At 40.1% G+C, this 18,096-nt stretch overlaps 1 protein-coding gene across 1 annotated transcript in view; it reads right to left on the reverse strand.

Moving 5' to 3' along the window:
* Unc-13 (unc-13) overlaps positions 1 to 18,096 on the reverse strand; it is an 87,881-nt gene that overhangs the window by 52,163 nt on the left and 17,622 nt on the right. The window contains exons 2-3 of the mRNA XM_076374896.1: positions 9,870 to 9,913; positions 5,576 to 5,666 (exon numbers count right to left, since the gene is read on the reverse strand). Coding sequence (XP_076231011.1) covers positions 5,576 to 5,666; positions 9,870 to 9,913 — 135 coding nt within the window. The remainder of the gene's footprint in view (positions 1 to 5,575; positions 5,667 to 9,869; positions 9,914 to 18,096) is intronic.

Genomic DNA, 18,096 nt, shown 5'->3' on the forward strand with positions numbered 1-18,096 from the left:
CTATGCATCGGGTCGAGCGAAAATCGATGTCTTCTCTTGGCTATGGTTTCGTTTTTGGGAGTATTCTGGGCGTGAGGGGAGGTTCTTGTTCAGTAGATTAGTAGAGACAGTTTTGAGGAGATTAATCCTTTAGTTACCAGCAGTGTCACGATCAGCTTAACTCTGGTGTAAGAGTTACCTTTTTTTTAGTTTTGTTATTTACTGAGTTCTTTATTTGGGGTAAAATATTTGGAAAAGAAACCTGAATATTAATGCTGCCCTTGAAGCGTAAGGATCTTAAGCACGAAATTGCATGGTTCGTAAAATAGGGTAGGGTGATAGCGAAATTATTTGTACCAAGGCTATTCTTTTATCGCGACCACCTCCTTGAACACTGACGACCATATAAAGATTTTTATGAGAGTCTAAAATTAGTGGTATTATCCCTCTTTTCATAGGATTTTTACAAAGTACCCATACGATAAAGAGTACTCAGTAATTGACACCTTGAGTAAAACCTAGTAACATGACTGACATGGCTGATAACTATAGACCCTAACATAGTAGTCAAAGTCTTAGGTATAGAAAGAAAATAAAGTATTCGAACAAATTTATCACCTATAGCAACAGATCGTATCAATCAACTTGTCTTAATCACTTACAAGAGGAAAATCTCAATATGCTAATTGTGGTATTTAAACATCGAAGTAACACACAAGGACGGGGACGCTGGGCGAGGAATGATAAGGACACGCCTTGTTCTAAACAGCTTCGTTGGTGTCTTTCATTGTACAGGAAAATCATATCTCTAAAGAAGGAATCTTTTAGCTTTAAAAATTTTCTTCCAAACGTCTCTACCTATACATTACTCTACAGTAATCACACAATGTCACAACTTCTTCTCGGAATCTAATGATCTTAAGCTTCAAGTACCACATTTTAAGCTCTTTTAAATTACTTTATCTCTAGCGCACCACGGGTGGTAATTTTCGTCCAGTTGATTGCAATTTTTCTCCCTTGCTTTTTCGAAAAATAGGGTACCACGAAGGGTAGGGATCCCTAACCAACGTTGTAACCAGTACTCTATTTTTAATCTCGAAAGACACGATCAGCAGTGTACTTAAGAGTTTCATTTAAGTCGTTAGACGGGCACGCGAGTTTCGAGCTTGCAAGGGCGCGCGTGACGTAAGCGAGCCACTTTTTGAAATACGGCGTCGCCTGGAATACGTAATTATTGCTACATGCTACGCGGCATGTTCAACGGGAAATTTTGCTCGAGCTTTTGCTCCGCAAGTTCGCATTCTATCTCGATTAAGCTGGTTTTTTAAACCGCTAAAAAAACCGCAATAGAAACCTGCAGAAACATTACTTTCTTCACAAGAAGCTGTGACACGATTGTAGTTTGATAGATTGTGTACCAAAATTTAGGAAATTAAGAATTAAAAGAACACTTTCCTTCCTAATTTATTTCTAGGTCGATCAATTGACTTGCTTCTTAAGAAATTCTCCCAAAACAGTCTCTACGTGCTTCAAAAGGGGAAACCATTACTTCCAAAACTTCTTTTGCTTGAAACCATAGCACTCTCTCAACACCCCAAATCGTTGAGACCTAATAGCATTATTTCATTTTACAAAAAAGCTGTAGCCAAAAACGGCTGCCTCCAAAATTGCCCCTTCTGCAATGCAGATGGCCTGCATCAGAATATTTATAAAAGAAGCATCTAAATTAACCACGGTGCTTTTTGAAACCCTCGAAAGAATGCAGAGCTGTAAAAGGTTCGTCGAAAGGGTCGGTCGTCTTTGTTCCAACTATCGAGCGTCAATTTACGTCCAGAGTTGGCGTCACTCGATTCGAATTTCAAATCGCGTCTTTTCGCTCGACCCATCGAAGACTTAAGGGCCCGACGCCACGCTTGAGCTCCGATTTTCGCAACGCGAATATGGCGATCACCATTTCTACAGGGATCCATTCATGTACGTGTCGAGTTTTGATGCTATTCGCGGAAAATTTCGCGCGACTTGCAATTCAACAGTGGATTGGCGACGCAAATATTGTCACGTATGAAACCATGTAATCCGATGACAGCTGGAACTCTGTTCGATGGTCGTGCGCAATTTCGCGGGAAATTGGCGAACGTGAATTTCGCGAGCGCGTTCTTTTTTAATAGGTCATGCTCTGGAGTTACTCTCGAGTCGCGATGACGATAGTAATCTGAGACTGCCCTTTTTTGCCAGCAGTCGCGGGATTTATCGGGCTGTAAAAACACGCGACTATCTGATTCATCGAATGGAATAACTGAAGTAGTGAATGTCGCTGGAGAAATTAATGGCGGGCTATTTTTATATTTGAACTACTTTGCCCCGAGGCGACACCGCGAAAATTGTATATAAAATTCAAGGAACGAGTGCTCGATTCGTTTGATTTTTGCGAATCGAATGGCCAGAGGGTCAAGCAGATAAAAAGAAGAGCCAGTATTCAAAACCAATCGTGACGAATGTTCAACGCTGTGTCGCCAGTCCAAATTGAATCGCGCGACGCTTCTGGTTCACCGGCCGGAAATATAATTTTCGACAGGCGAAAATCCTCGATCGCTAAATTTTGTAACGTTGAACGAGCATTCTCTGCAAAGCACTAGTGAAACGGAGTGTATAAATAGTGGGCCGTTGACGGACGATTTGCAATAAATTTTTGCTGCTAATCTCTGGTGAGACAGTCAACTACCCTTTTTATGTGAATTATAGGGAATCAGTGATTGCTGTACTGTTAAAGTCACTATCTAGTATCTCTTTCTATTGTAATAGCTTCCATATCTGTGTTTTACATTATTTTAATCCTTTACTACAGCAGATCACTTGATAGCTACATATTTGTATATCTGCTATATCTTTTTTACAATTCTACCATGCTCATTCAATGGACAACGTTTCAAAAATTATTTATTACTGTATCACGGTCATGAACCTTCTTTTTTCAACAAAAGTATGTACTCAGAATTTACTACTGCATTATTCCATATAATATTTACTATTTATTTATCGTGTAACTTATTTTTCTCAGTAAAAAGAAAACCGAGAGAGCAAACCTGATAGTCTAGAAGCTAAAAAATCTCTCTCAAGATCCAAAATTCAATTCACGCACCAAATATATTTCTTTCTACTGTCTCAGCCGCAGCAATCGATTAATTTATCGCAAAGTCGTCCGTAAGGTCCATCTGGAAGAACCTTGGGTTGCCGAAGAACGACGCAACACCGAAACGCAGTACACGCAATCAAGTTGCACCACGAGTAGAACCGTTCTTTGGTGAGCCATCCTCGAGAGACACGTTGGACGATCCCACAAAAATAGAGGATCGCCAGTTTCAGAGCGATTCGAGCGATCGTTCCCCGAAAATGGCTCGAACGGCGCAACAGCACGTATCGATCTCGCGACAGAACAGGCTCGCTTGTTCGACGTCGTCGTCTGGCGGGAATCGAGCTCGCGCAGGGAAGCAGAAGGACACGTATGGAAGAGCTCGTCGTCGCTTGTCCACGACAGGGCACGAGTAGAATGCAACAAACCAGTCGATGGAGAAACAGAGGGCTTTCAACTGGGGAACAGAGTAAGCAACTGATTCGGGAGAGGATGTCGACGCTGAGAAAAAGATTTTGCATAGAGCGACAGACTGATCTCTTCTGGCGACAGGGGCACAAATAGAATCACACATTTCGTTTGGAAGAGGAGAGATAGCACACTCCGACAGGACGGTTAAGCACAGGTCACACGAAGCTCGCTGTCGATCGTGGTCGTCGATTCTACGTCGAGGAGCAACGTTTCTCGTCTTAATCGGCAATACTTAATCGATGATCGACTATCTTGGGGAGGTTGCCGCGATGTCTGCTGAGTCGAGCTCGAAGGGGGAATATTCAATTAGACCGTGGGAAATATTGAGCGAGGTAAAACGAAGTGGAAGAAATAAAAGGCGGATGAAAGTAGAGTCGAAAAGGCTCCGAATTGAAGTCATGGCGAGAAAGGATACGGTTGGGCGAGAGTGAATGGGTAATTAGGGTCTAATTAATTCGGACTGTGGAACGTAAGCGGAAGGATATTGCCCAGAGTCAAGTTACAAATTAAACAATTTTTTACACTATTTTCCCTCGTTCAAAGTGAGCCGCGACTTTTTTATCAAAGTATGCTACGTGTATTAGTTGAGGAAAAGTGAAACTAATAGGACGTCAAGTTTTTCTTCAGCGACAAAACTTCGCGTAAAAGGGTACAGGTGTAATGTAGCGTGGGTTTCACTTTCTCAAAGTCACGCTTCGCCTTGTGGAACGATAAAAGCTGAGATCCTAATAGGAAAACTTTATTCCCCCCGTTTAGCGTAGTCGATTCCAGCACGAAAACGACTTGAACGAATCCCTTGCCTGTGTATTGTACCCCTCGTCTGACAAATATATAGAACTAGAGATTTAATGTACTTATGTCGAAATATTTGAATTTGCACAGTTTCAATTTATTTTCCACAAAAATTTTGTAACTATTATTGCTTGAAATCTAATCTTGTCAGTATCAAATAAACGGAGTACACGATGTTAAAAAGTATTTGGAGAATAACTTTGGACAGGAATTGGAATCATGTAAAAAATCGAACAACAGGTGTTATCTCGAATGGTCTTTTAAAATATCTGGGAATAAGGAACGGTCTTTTAATTCAGCCACGAATGGAAATGAGAGTGCTCAAAACGGACCCTTTATCTATGTTTCCCATAAAATGTTATTTAGAGATATCTAGGGCGGCGATCTATGAAATTGTTTCCTCGACACGTACTGCCTTTGATCAATCGATACCTAAACGCTTGGAACTCGACGTCGATTTACGACTTTGATACTAAGCTTTTCAAGAAATCGTAGCCTCTAATTTGTACAATTAATAACAGGTGATATTAAAGATATAAAAACCTATTTAAAAAATCTTTGGCTCTCCGATCAATTGACAAATTATTGTTTCTTAACTAAAAATGAAACTTCGGATTGCTCTAAAAATTAGTGCAACTTAAGGAGTTTGTTAAACGTTTTAACATTCTATTTGATTCGAGCAGCGCTGCGAAAACAACCCCTTCGACCTCAGTACCAACATCGAACTCCAAACTTTAAGCGTCTCTTCCTCGAAAAATAAAAGACTCCAGATTCCGCGGTTATTTTCCCAAAAAGTTCGAAAGGAGTTGAACGTTAAAATTTAGCGGGTGTGAACACGCAAACACTGTGTTGCCGAGGCTAATTAAAGCGCGTCGGCCAGTTAATTAACTCGACAGCGAATTTTCTCTAGCAACTGAAAAAGGAACGCGTGAAAATTTCCGACAGCGACGACCACGACCTGGGCGACGACAACGACAACGACGACGACGTCGATGACGACAGTTAGAAGGACGACGACGACGAACAATCAGGAGAACGACATCGTCGTCACGTTTGTTCATTTCCACGAACTAGGATGGTCCTTGTGGCGCACATACGCGTACATACGCATGTACGTGCACCTCTGCGTCCCTTACATGTATAACATATCGATATGCATGAACACGATTCTTTGAAGAGGATAATGGAGAATCGATTACGTACCAGCTCGGAGACCAATGGCACCGACTTTCGGCGCGGTCGAATGTCCGGCATACTGTCGATGTTGCTGTAGAAAGGATTGTCTCCAGGATGTCTGAAAGAAATTAGATTAATATCGTTAATTGAAATGCATAAATTAGTGAAGAAGAATAGTGGAAACTCAAGCAGCGAAAATTGAAAATTTCGAAATACAGTGTATGTAATAAATAAGGTCTATATAAATTGATTTTTATATGTAGGTAAATATTCTAAGTTAGTGATATTACCAATACGAATATTTATTCTTATAGATTAGGTAACTTGAGTAATCTCATAATTAAGATTGTAGAATCTTTAAGTCTTTAGGATTCACGGAAGACTTGGGTCGTGCAACCATCGCATGTCAGACGGTATCTGATCGCAATAAATCTTTTCCAACTTACGCTAGAGCCTGAATCGATATTAGATTGTAAGTAATCGAACTTTCAAATGAAATTGGGAAGTTGCTCTTTGAAGAAGTTCTCGTCGAGCTACTTAGGCGATCAGAAGTTTTAAGGTATACTAACTCAGCCTGTTATCCAATCTGACTTCATTATCATCTTGATATTCTTTCTAATTGCAAGGCACTAGTAGAGTGAATTTACTTGAAATTGAAACTGAGCATTGTCCTTGTTATAAATTTTAAACGCGTATATCTTTCGTCTTTCATCAGGTTTTTAGGGTGGAAGAAAGCGTTATAAATTAGAAATTTCGTATTCGAGGAGGCAGAGAATTCATATTTCAATGGTTTCGCCCCCAAGATTTATGGTTCCGCATGAACGGTGACCCAATTCGTCCCTAGTTCACGTTTAATTATACGAATTTGCTTCGCAGATTTGCAAACTAATGTTAGACAAGCTCTACTCTGCTAACTACGATGTAATATAATCCATCATTGTGATAACGCTTGGTGTAACTAAATTTTCTCTTTTTCAGTTTGTTTATCCAAGCGACAACACTGCGTGAACGTGATATTTTTCATACACACAGTGTACCGTTACAAGAGCATGATACTGTTACATGAGAAAAATAAGCTTCTCGTATTTCCTTCGTCACACATTGCCAAAATTATTAGTATAGTGCTAAAATGTTGGAGATGTTTCTCCGAGTGTGGAGATCAATATTGAATACAGATTTGTACAGCACACTAGGAAATTGCCTTTCTGTAAAGCTTTAGGAGTTTAGTTACGGTATATATGAAGATTAATGATCAGTAAAGTAACTGGATACACGTGTAGGTTGTAAGTTTCACAGTTTGCACCTGAACTTCCTCGCTAATTGAGATTAAGAGGTCATTGTTTCACTTCAACTATACATGCTGTAATCACAGGATTTCAACGCTTCCAATTTTTAATCATTCATTATTTGTAAAATAAATTACAGAAAATTTATTTTGGCAATTAATTGCAGTTTCACCTATGTAAAAACATCTTTCAACTTTTAAGAAGAGAGTTCAGAGAACAAGAAAGGGGGAAGAGGTCTGAGGAGAGAGAAGGGGGAAGAAAACTCAGAAGAAAATTTATAGAAGGGGGAAAAAGACTGAGGAGAAAGAACTGAGGAGAGAAGAGAGGGAAGGAGGCGGAGAAAAGGACTGAGAAGAGGCAAGGGAAAGGGAGAGACAAGGAGGCTGTGGAAACAGAATTACAAAAGAGGAGAGAGGAGAGAGGAGGGAAGAGGGCTGAGGAAAAAAGTCAGAAGAGAGGGTAGAGGGGAAGAGAGGGTGGAAAGGACTGAGAACTGAGGAGAGAGGAGGGAGGGCAACAGTCCTCCGAGGGACCAGGAGGCAACCCCTAATATGGGGGTGATAAGGGACATGGAGATCGTATGACCATAAGGAGTATCTTATGGTACTCGTTAAGGAAGCCTGGGTACTCGGGGGGATCTGTCTCTGGCGAAGCCATAGAGTGATCTGAGGCTCTGATGGTCTCTGAATTGCATTTATAGTCTTCCGAGGGAATATTATAATGACGTTCTATCAAGTGATTTGGTTGATGGAACTCGCGATATCGCGCTGCCGCGAAATACTTTTCAAAGGATCGATCTATCTCAGAAAGTAGTGATTATAGTAACAATTTTAGCTACACACATTATTAATAACAATTTCATCTATAGATTAGTGCAAGTTTTTAATAATTATTCTTCTACAATACCAAGACTCGTAATAATTCATGCAACTCTGAAGTACGTTCTGCTTCTAAATGAGCTTGAGGTTGCCATTATTCACGTTTTTCGAGTTTAACTTCTTCCTTCCTTTTTATCGCGTGATTTAAGCATGCAACAAGATTGCAATTCTGTGCATGGAACAACCTCGTGCTATTTTACATTTTCTTAACCATAAAACAACCTCGAATAGGTTTACAAAACGCTTTACAAGAATCGTGTTACTGAGTCTCTCGTACTCTAACCAGAAGAATCGATTTCACGTTTCGACATGTAATCAGCGATTGCCCGTGGTCGTAAGGCGATCGATTAAACGTGGGTAAAGAAACTATCGAATTTTACGACAAAGGAATTATACGAATGGTCAGTGGCTTTCAGTCTAATGAGCTTCGAGGAAAGAGCACTGACGATCTAGTCGATCTAACGACAGGCTGCTTAGAAGGAATCGCCCTTAGTGTAAAGACGTTTTTGCTCGCTCGTCGGACGAATTGGATTGCTATCTCGTGAACTTTGGTGTCTGGGACAGCAACGATAAACTCAATTTTTACAGATTTTTACAGACAACGAGACGTTGTTCACATGAAGAAGCTTATCGATTAAATTGGATGTAAGAGAAGGCTGGATTGGATTTGCAACAATTAAGAGGCACTTTGAACACTGACCTTCTTCTAGGCACTCTTATCTTATCGAAGATTCTGGTTTTTATGTCAATTGCTGTCGAGATCAAACCTCTCCTGAGATTTGCTTCGAAAATCAGAGAGCAATTGGGTGGTATTCTTTCTGATTTCAATTAGGACAATTCGATTCTAACTAGAGGATTGGTTTATTGGAAGCAGATTGTATGAGTGAAGTTTCTACTATTTGTAGAAGTTTTAATCAATTTCTGTTGTTTGTGTATTCTATCTACACAACTATTTTATAATTTAGTGTTTGAAGATCAGGGCACCTGAATAGAGTTGAGCAATAACACTGTAACATCTTTTAAATATGAAAATAATTATTGAGGCTTTTTAGATTAATTTAAACATTTGTTCAGCAAACGAGAACTATGGTTCCATCATAAATCCTGGTAGCGAACATTTTATTTCCGCAGGTTTTACATGATGGAGTCGTTAAGATACTATCTTTTAACATTATATTGGATTTTCCCAGATTCCCAGATCTTCGATCTTATACTTTGCATTTAAATGCATACTTTTTTTCCAGAGAACTTTAATGCTTCAATATGTAAAATAATTCTAATTTTACACAAAATTATTCTCAACTAATTTCTTTACTCATTCCATAATAATTTCCTTCAATTACTACCTCTTCCTTATAATTTCTTATTAATACCACTCATAGCCATGCAAATTAATATTATTCATAATCATGTAAATAAAGCCATCCCTCTCATATAGACTATAAAGTGTTACAGCAAGCTCAGCCATATTCGCAATCCCTTGATTTAGCGTGCATGTTTCAGCTTCACGAAAAAAGGAAAGTGTAGATGAAAGGACAGTCTGTGGCTGATTCCCCTGTATTGAACAGACAGGGAGTCGTCATTCACGAGAGCAATCCCCTTTATAACCTTCTCAGACAATGTTCGACGGTGAGAATTTGCACGTATACAGCTCCTTCTCATTTCCTCAAGGCTTCGAATTCTTTGGACAGAATTGTTAGATGAAAGCAAATTTTCTTTATTAAATCTTCTACTGCCTACATTCGAGACCAAAGAAAAAGGATGGCAAGGATCTTTTTCTTTTCGTCGACACATTTGTCGAAATGAAATTCGGGCTTCTGTTGCAAGTGGAGCAAAGAATTCAAGGCCGAGAAATCCTTTGCTTTATTCATTCTCTAGAAATTTGGAATTCGCTGGAGGAAAGAATTTCTACCAACAGATACTTATTCTTAACATTCTAGACTACAATTTGCAAGTAGTAGGTTAGTGCAGATGAAATTTCTGTTTCGAGAATTTAGAAAATTGAGATATATTTTTTCATTTCTAGTTTCTTTTTCTATCAGGATGGTTACTCAGTAACAATTAGTGTTCTTCAATTAAAATAAAAAATTCCGTAAACTACCATTTAATAAATTATTATGTTCAGATATATAATAGATAAAAGATGATGGTACTCACCCGTTTCCTCGTCCGCCAGATTCGCCACCAGCTCCGCTGCCGTTCTAACAAACAAAAAAACAAGTTTATTAAAAAACAAGCCTAGTAACAGTTCGAAGAAACCAAAGGGAGAAGGCGCGTTCGCGCGAACGATGGCGCAGGCGTACGAAAAAATATTGTACACAGTCTTTGGAAACGCGCGGCCACAGGAACCCGCGGAGAAATCGATTGCCGCTTGTGTCGCGTCTATCATCGACCTTTCCACTTGCCAAACGAGCTCCCGCAGAGACAATCAACTTATCCCGCGGTCCCGTGGCCGCGCACGCACAATGCTTTGCCCTGTACACAAATCAGTCTCTTTTCGTCGACTTAAGGGTAAGAAAAGCTCCGATGAAACCGAGAATCGAGCGCAGATCAGGGACTCGAGAGGAAGAGCAGAGGGCGGCGGTCCTCTCGCCTCGAGTCGCCTCTACAGCCTCGGGAAACGAACAAGGTCTCCTCGTGTACCAGCGTCTCTGCTACCTTTTTGCACGTCCCCCCTCGACCAGCCTTCCGTGCCTGTTGACTCTGATTAAGATCTCCTTCCTACTCGCTGCTTTCTTTCGGCCGCTGTCACCTCGCCCGTTCCTTCCACCATTGTCTCGTTTTTGCCATCGCGAACAGCGATCCATTTGCAGCCTGGATGCCCAGCGTTGCGTTAAACGCGACGAAAGTGAACCAGTAATTCCCCGTTAATGCCTTTCCACGTTTTCCACCACGCCAGCAGTCTTTCTTCACGGATACCTGTTCCTCGAATGGTTCGTTAATTAAGAGATCCAGAGCGTGGTTCGTTTCGAAGAACATCGCCTGCTAGAGGACTCTGATTATGGAACCTCGATAGGTGCCGTCTTCGAGGCGAGAGGCGAGACTTCGCATTCTCCTGGAAGAGAGACTTTTCAACGAAATTGTTCGTTTTATTCTCCCTCGACCAATACTCGCCGCGATCCCAGCTCGAAATGTTTTTACCGAGGAACTCTCCCGCAGTGGCCCCTCATCTCGCGATAATATTTACCCCGAGTCCCAGAAGGAGAGGCGTGTAAAGAATTTTACTCTCTCGTGTTCTAGGATCCCCTCCGCCCGCTCTTCCTCCCTCCTTCGTCGCGTTTGCACTCGCCTGCGCCTCCTCTCTCGTTCTCTCTCGTTCGCCCGTTGCCGCACGGAGGAATGGAAGATTGGAGATACAGTGTGATAACAGCCCGTATAAATATAATATCACGTACGATACTCGTAAATTCTGTCACGATAGAGATACGATATAAACTTATGGATAGCGTATAACAAGTAGTATAAGTTATTTAGAGTTAGAGCCGCAGGTATCTTCGTCCCTTCTCTCCTTCGCCGTCGTCGTCCCGTACCCTCTTTCCCCCGTCCTTCTGCCCTCCGCCCTTGCTTCTGCCCTAATTCTCTCACTCGTTCGCGGTAAAACAGTCTTGCGGAAAAGGGGGCTTCTTTTCACCCGGAGAAGCTTAGACAACGCTGGAGCATGACGGTTCTTCTTTTTTTTTTCCCGTATCGATGCGATCGCTTTTTTTTTCTCATTCTTTTCTGCTCGTTCGCTTTGCTAGTTTGTTCGTGTTTAGCCACCAAGTGGGCGCCCTCGAGGGCGTCTCCTAGGTGACGACGAGGGGTCGTTGCGAAAGATTCTCTATGATCGATGGAGATTAGTTTTTTCGATGGAACGGGGAGGTTGCAACTGTAAAATTGCATAGCAAAAATAGGGAAGCTTTGTAGAGGATATGATTATGAAAAATTGGTAGTATGCTTTTTAGAGTAATGGAAGTATGAATGTTAGGTATGTTCTTTTGTGGGATGTAACTATTTCTGGAAGAGAATTACTGCTAAATTAACAGGTGTCTGTGGAAATTAATTTGTCTGCTCTTCTGAATTTTTCTTATATTCTGTACTAGTTATAAATTTTCGAAATTATACATTAGTAGAATTTCCTGGTTTTCCTCTTTATAGTGGAAGATAATTTAATTCAGTATTTTAACATTTTTATAATAAATGGTGACGTGAATTAATTTCAAAGGCGAACGTCGAAAAATGAAATCCGGTCCAAACGACAGCGTCATGTTATCGAGGAAATTGAACATAGCAATTACTTCTGTTACTGATTCCTACTTTTATGGAATCATAAAAAAAAGTATGATAAAACTCCTACCATATTTCAAAATGACTAGTACAGCAGACCTGAACATAACTTAAACAACTTTTATGATCCACAAATTTTTAGAATACCGATGACGCGAGTGGCTCCATGAAAAAGTAAATACAGCTCATCTTAAACAGGTACAGAAGTGGCAGTAGGAGGCAAAGATGCAAGAGGGAAGCTAAATGCAACGTTCCAAGGAGGATGAATGAGGAAACACTCGTGAACTCGGCGTCTTACCGACCCTCGATAGACGGAGACGCACTCGAAGGCAAAGTAAATACAACTGAGTAGTTACTATACGTTATTACATCTACGTGGAGTAGCATCGCTTCGCGAGTACAATTCTGACAAGCGTTTACTTAACAACGAAAATACCGTGTACTTATAACCGCTAACAAGTTGTCCGTTTATCTATTTGTTGCTCTTGTTATTATTATTATTAGGCCTTAACAACGTTATTTTCCTTTAAATTTCGTTTAAACGCTAAGCGTCGTTCGACCAGCACCGCTAAATTAACGCTAGATCGAGAAGCCTTATGAAATCCTTTGTTACGCTCCGACTACGACGGAGATTACTAACGTAGACGCGATTCCCCACCGTATTTTGATGATATGAACGCTTAGAAATGGAAAAACGACACCGATGATATGAAACAGTGCGATAAGATGGCCGCTCGTCGAGACGCCGCGGCAGTCTTTCGCTTTCGGGGGTACGCGCGATCAAGGAACATCGATATTGACTAATTATTATTAATATCATCGTTCGGCGATACGTTGGTAGCCACTGGGAAGCTTTCGAAGCAGTGCTCGACGCCCAGAAATCCTTAAAACGAACCTATATGTATCTTTTCACTATGGCGGATCACTCTTTGGCGATTCTACTTACTCTGGAACAGAGATTCGTCTTATCCACAGTAGTCGAGCCCTACCATTGTCCCTCCCTTCTAATTTTTGTACCTGCTTCAAGGAAATTTTACGCGGAACCTTTCATGCCGCGGTGCCTCGACGAGGTGACGTTCATGATAAAGCTTCTGGGGTGTTATCGTTCATCTGCGCTTCACGAGTCTTGGGGAAGGATTTAATGAGTAGTTCTCGGATGGTGAACGACAGTGAAATGACTTGGAAACTCGTGTTATGGTGATTGTGAGGTTGCGACGCAATGATATGTGAAGAGGGATTGATATTTTGTGAATGATAGACGCCTAGACCTTCCAATCTCTTCTATGGGGAGAAAACCTTCGCCATTTTCGCAGTTCCGTGTCCTAAATCAGTGCTCTACGTGCACTCTACGATATAAATTTGTTATAGTAATATAATCTTCTCTGATCCCATCGTTTCTCATATAAATTCATTTTCTGATACACAGTGGTATCGTGAGAAATTTCTACTCTCGACTACCGTATATTTATTAATCTCTATCTATGACGTTTACAGAATTCTCTTAAACCCGATAAGTTCGTTCCTCCAATTCTCAAGACTTTTCGCTCTAAGTGTAAGACCAGTATGTTCGAGAATTTGTATGTACAATTTAATAGAATTTCTAATGTACAGTTGTTCAGCCTCGTACATAGCACTTTGAGCATTACTCGCGACCATAAACGCGGCAACCACTCGGAGAACGCGCTAATGCAATTTGCAGGTGCATCCTTGCGCCGCGTAATCGAATAAAATTTGCTGGCGCGGCGGGACAAAACAAAAGATGGTGTTAAATCGCGTTGTTAATTTCGCACAATTTTTCCACCCTACGGCGAATTCAACTGCCTTTCGTGTAGAAAGTAGTTCTTCATTTTCCAAGTGCTTCGAGATGGAAATTCTGATCCAGCCGATTATCCAGTTTTCCTCGAGTTTCAAATGCTCCGCGTTCCATATTCCTGGAATTTGAATCCTGTAGGAAATAGACCTTCTACAGCATTTTCGATTTACTCGAACATTCCATACAGAAATGTTACAATCGGAAACTGTTGTACCTGATCCATCAATTTTCATACATTTACCTACGAGTGGATATTGTCGGTAAACGGTGATTCACTTTAGTAAGTTTCATCTTTTTTCGTGGAATCTATTTGTGTCGAAACGAAAGGATTGTACGTGACTCTATAATAAATTTCTTTACTGTTTGTCTTAGTCCATAGGTCTATCTCTGATCCTATGCGTTTCTAATAAAATTATTACGCCATAGAATAAGAATTAGAATAAATTTGCGACTGTAATTCTAGACACAATTTATTAATATAATAAAGCGCAGAAAGCTGGTCCCAAGTCTACAAGGGTTATGAGCTAAGGTAGAAGAAGAATAGCCCAGAAGTGAAACTCAGAAGAGTAAAGTGAAGAAATAGAATAGGTGAACGATAGAATGTCAAGAAAATGAATCAGAAGCTATAATAGCAATTTTATAGTCACAATCAAAATGTGAAGTATTTTATTTTTTGCAAGAAGACTCTAAATTATCTACTCAGGGATTTGAATTTCAGCGATATTCGTCTAATTTCATGAGGAATTTGTCCATGACGCTGATTCATTTCGAGTAGAATGAAAACTAGAGCATCTGGGGCAATAAGGGAAGTGGGATGGTCGCGAGGATACGTCTGTTTCTCTGCGCAAAGGGCGCAGTCCACGTAACATTGCATAAAAGCCTGTTTTCGTAGCCTTCTTCGTGGACCAGCGGTTTCCAGACATTCTGGCACGATGCCTTCTCCTCGGTTTCACCGCAACCATCGTTATTCTCTGGCTCGCGACAAAGACACTATCCTTCTCTAGGAAAAAAATAAATTCGCGTTTAGAGGTGGGATTATTTAGCTTCGTACGTAATGATAACATTGCTAGAGAACAATGGGCTAGAACATACGGGATGGTGATTGTGAGAAGGCTGAAAAGATATTTATCAATGAAAGTCTCTGAAATAAAAAGCTGCTTGCGGAGATGAAGGAGCGAGTAGGTCACGTTTCAATGGATCATGATCCTCATGTTCTCCGCGATGGTAGTGGAATTCGACCTATATTTCGAGACATTTGCCCTCTGGATGATAATTTCTGGAGAAGAGACATTCATTGGGTCTCGTTACTCGTGACAGGGATGTAATTGTGAAGAATAAAAGTTTGAAGTGGATATTTCCGAGGTTGAGGAACTTTCCGCATAAATATTTTATACGGGATTTTAGAACTGTCATTGGATGGCTATTTCAGAATTTCACTGTGATTTACTTCTATTGTCTATCAGAAAAACGAAATGGCATTTTGATTTCAGTTTTACGAGCTGTTGTTTCGAGACATTGTCAATCAACGATATCTGTGTCTGCACAAGAAACGTGTCGTTAGATTGTTATTTTCTTTTAATAGAGTTTCGAAATAGTATAGAGTAAAACGATAGTTAATACAGTAGTAGATAGTTTTTAATTTATCGTAAAATTGTGTACTCTTTTAGAAGGATTTTTATATGTATATATCGATATGTTTAAAAATTGTTTTTTCGCTTTCAGTGTTAGAAAGATATACATATTGAATAGTTTAACTGAAAAATATTGTGGAGTCTATCTACTTGTCTAACTAAAATTATTTATCACACTTTTGAGCAATAATATTCACTGAATGAAACTTTTTCAAAAAGTCTACGTTAAATAATTGCAAAGTAAAGGTAAAAATACGTAAATGGAAGACTCCCTCTGTTATTGGAAAGGGAATGTTTGCCACAAAATTTACATACGGTTTACGGAAGAACTGCGAAAATTGCGAAAACTTGTACACCCACAATCGATATGCATACAAGTATCCTGATCGATTCACATTCCGATACAATTGCATTGGGCGCTCGAATTTTAATCGAAGTTTAGCGAGATGGAGGTAGAAATAGAGATACATGAAGTTGAGAAACAAAAAAAGAAATAAAAATACAGTGAATGAAATATAACTAACAGGAACAAAAAATAAATTAAGAAAAATCTGCACAAATTTTAAAGATAAAAGACTGGCTGATCCATTACTATCTATTCTACTTATTTCCCTTCTAAATTCAATCCTCCACGAAAAACCCAAATCAAAGGTCACATTCACTGCAAAAACAAGACTCATAAAAGCAACTACAACCCCAAAAAGAGAATAAAACAAAAAGCTACTGAAAACTATAAACAAAATACAACAAAATACTAAACAAATTTCTCTTCTCAACAGCAATAACAGAGTAACCCATTAATAGCAAAAAGAAGTAATCCAAACAATGCACGCGAAACAAGTTTGGGAAAGAGAACAGCAGCTCAGGGGTAAAAAATGATGGATGAGGGTCGAGGAGACGCGAGTAGCGCAGGTGATCGACGACAGCAACGTGCACGCGTGTCTCCGCGACGCTTGCAGAGACACGAGTTCTTGCGCGGACGAGACATGTCGAATTGTATGTGTGTAACGATAGTAGCATAGTGTGGCTAATTGTGCTAGACAGCCATTTATAGATCCACGCAGCGTGCAGGCTGATCCCACGTTCACTTGGTCATCCCACAGTTCATAGTTCACTGCGGTTTGTCCTGCAAACGTTGGGGGTGGCCGCGGCTGACGCGTGCACGCACGCGAGCACGCACCGAATAAAATGGGCACGGCTTAACCGCTCGTTAAATTTACACTCAATGCCGCGTCGATAAGCCATTTTATGCAGCTAACAAGATAGCAACCCCTCGCGAAGGGTGCACGCGCGAGGCGCTCGTGCTGACGCTCGACAGCAACGCGTGTATCGTGCTCTTACGAGCTTAATGACGCTGAACGCAGCTCGAATTTTAGTCGTGTATAATATTTTTATAAATTGTGAGGTAAAAAGCCTGGGATACAGCTCGACCAATGATTATCGAGATTCTACCCCTCTGCTTGGATTTCATGCACGAGAGTTTCGTGTTGGTCGAGGGTAATTAAACTGCACTCTGATTTCGGTACTAATTTTTGGCCTTGATGCACTTTGGAGGATTGTAAGTTCACTTTATCGGTGGATATAATGGACTATTTTTTGTGGTATAAAGGAATTTTTAGTGGAATTTATGGTGGGTACTTACGGTGCTAGGAATTTGGAATCAGTTGTCAGGTTTCAGTAATTTTTTCTGACTGGGAGTCAATATTTCTACTAATTCTACTTTTTAATTAGTTAGATTTGTTTATTTTTTAAGAGAATCCTTCTTTTTATTCAAGCTGATTCCAAGCTTATGGCAAGCAATGTATGTACGTATGTACGTAGTTTATTGTAAATGGATTAAGGGTAGTTAAGTAGTAAAGCTGGCGATTATTCTCGACGAATTTGAACAAATATTGTACACCACTAAAATTCTGTATCACGTCATCGACTCGTTTATCCTAAAATTTGTAATTAGTCTTACCTCTATAAAGCTTAATGCTATCCGCTACCGGATAGTTTTAGAATTCGATGAATTTTTAGCGTTACAAGCTAGAAAGAAGTTCGTTTGTAAAAAAGTTGCTGAAAAAGTGGGGGCTGTCAGCAGTTGGTGTAAGGTGTAGTGTGTTCTCCGGAAGTTGCGCCATGCTAGCGACTTGCACGAAACATTGTTAGGAGTCGCCCCACCTGTAGGAAATGAAAGTTTCCTCGGCGAGATCGAGAGACGTTTTCAACTCTTTTCCTTAACCTTTATCAGCTAACAGGGTTCAGAGTATAATTGCTTAATAAACAATTGCTTGACGTTGCATTTCGTTATTGCAGGAACTTCTTTTTTTCCTCTAAAATTCTAATAAAAAACGTAAATTGTTTACTCTTGAAGCAACCAGGAAATTATTGTACGCCAGTCTAAATATTCGACGTTTCTTGTAGAGAGATATATACATTAGCAAAGATCATATTCTAAAAGTGATTCCCCGCTCGAAAAATGTCAGAATAAAAGTTTCTGAATGTCGAAAAAGCTTTTTAGCTCGTTATAGAAAAGTCATTCTCGAAAAGCGTACGACAAATAGATTTTGATAGAAAATACACCCATGTAAAATTGAAAATTCACACTTACAAAGGGTCGAACGGTGCTTCCTTAAAAGGCTGTCTATAAACTCACAAATAGATGATTACAAATATACTGATAGAAAAGTTC

Source organism: Calliopsis andreniformis, chromosome 3 (genome assembly GCF_051401765.1).
Source record: "Calliopsis andreniformis isolate RMS-2024a chromosome 3, iyCalAndr_principal, whole genome shotgun sequence".
Taxonomy (NCBI): Eukaryota; Metazoa; Arthropoda; class Insecta; order Hymenoptera; family Andrenidae; genus Calliopsis; species Calliopsis andreniformis.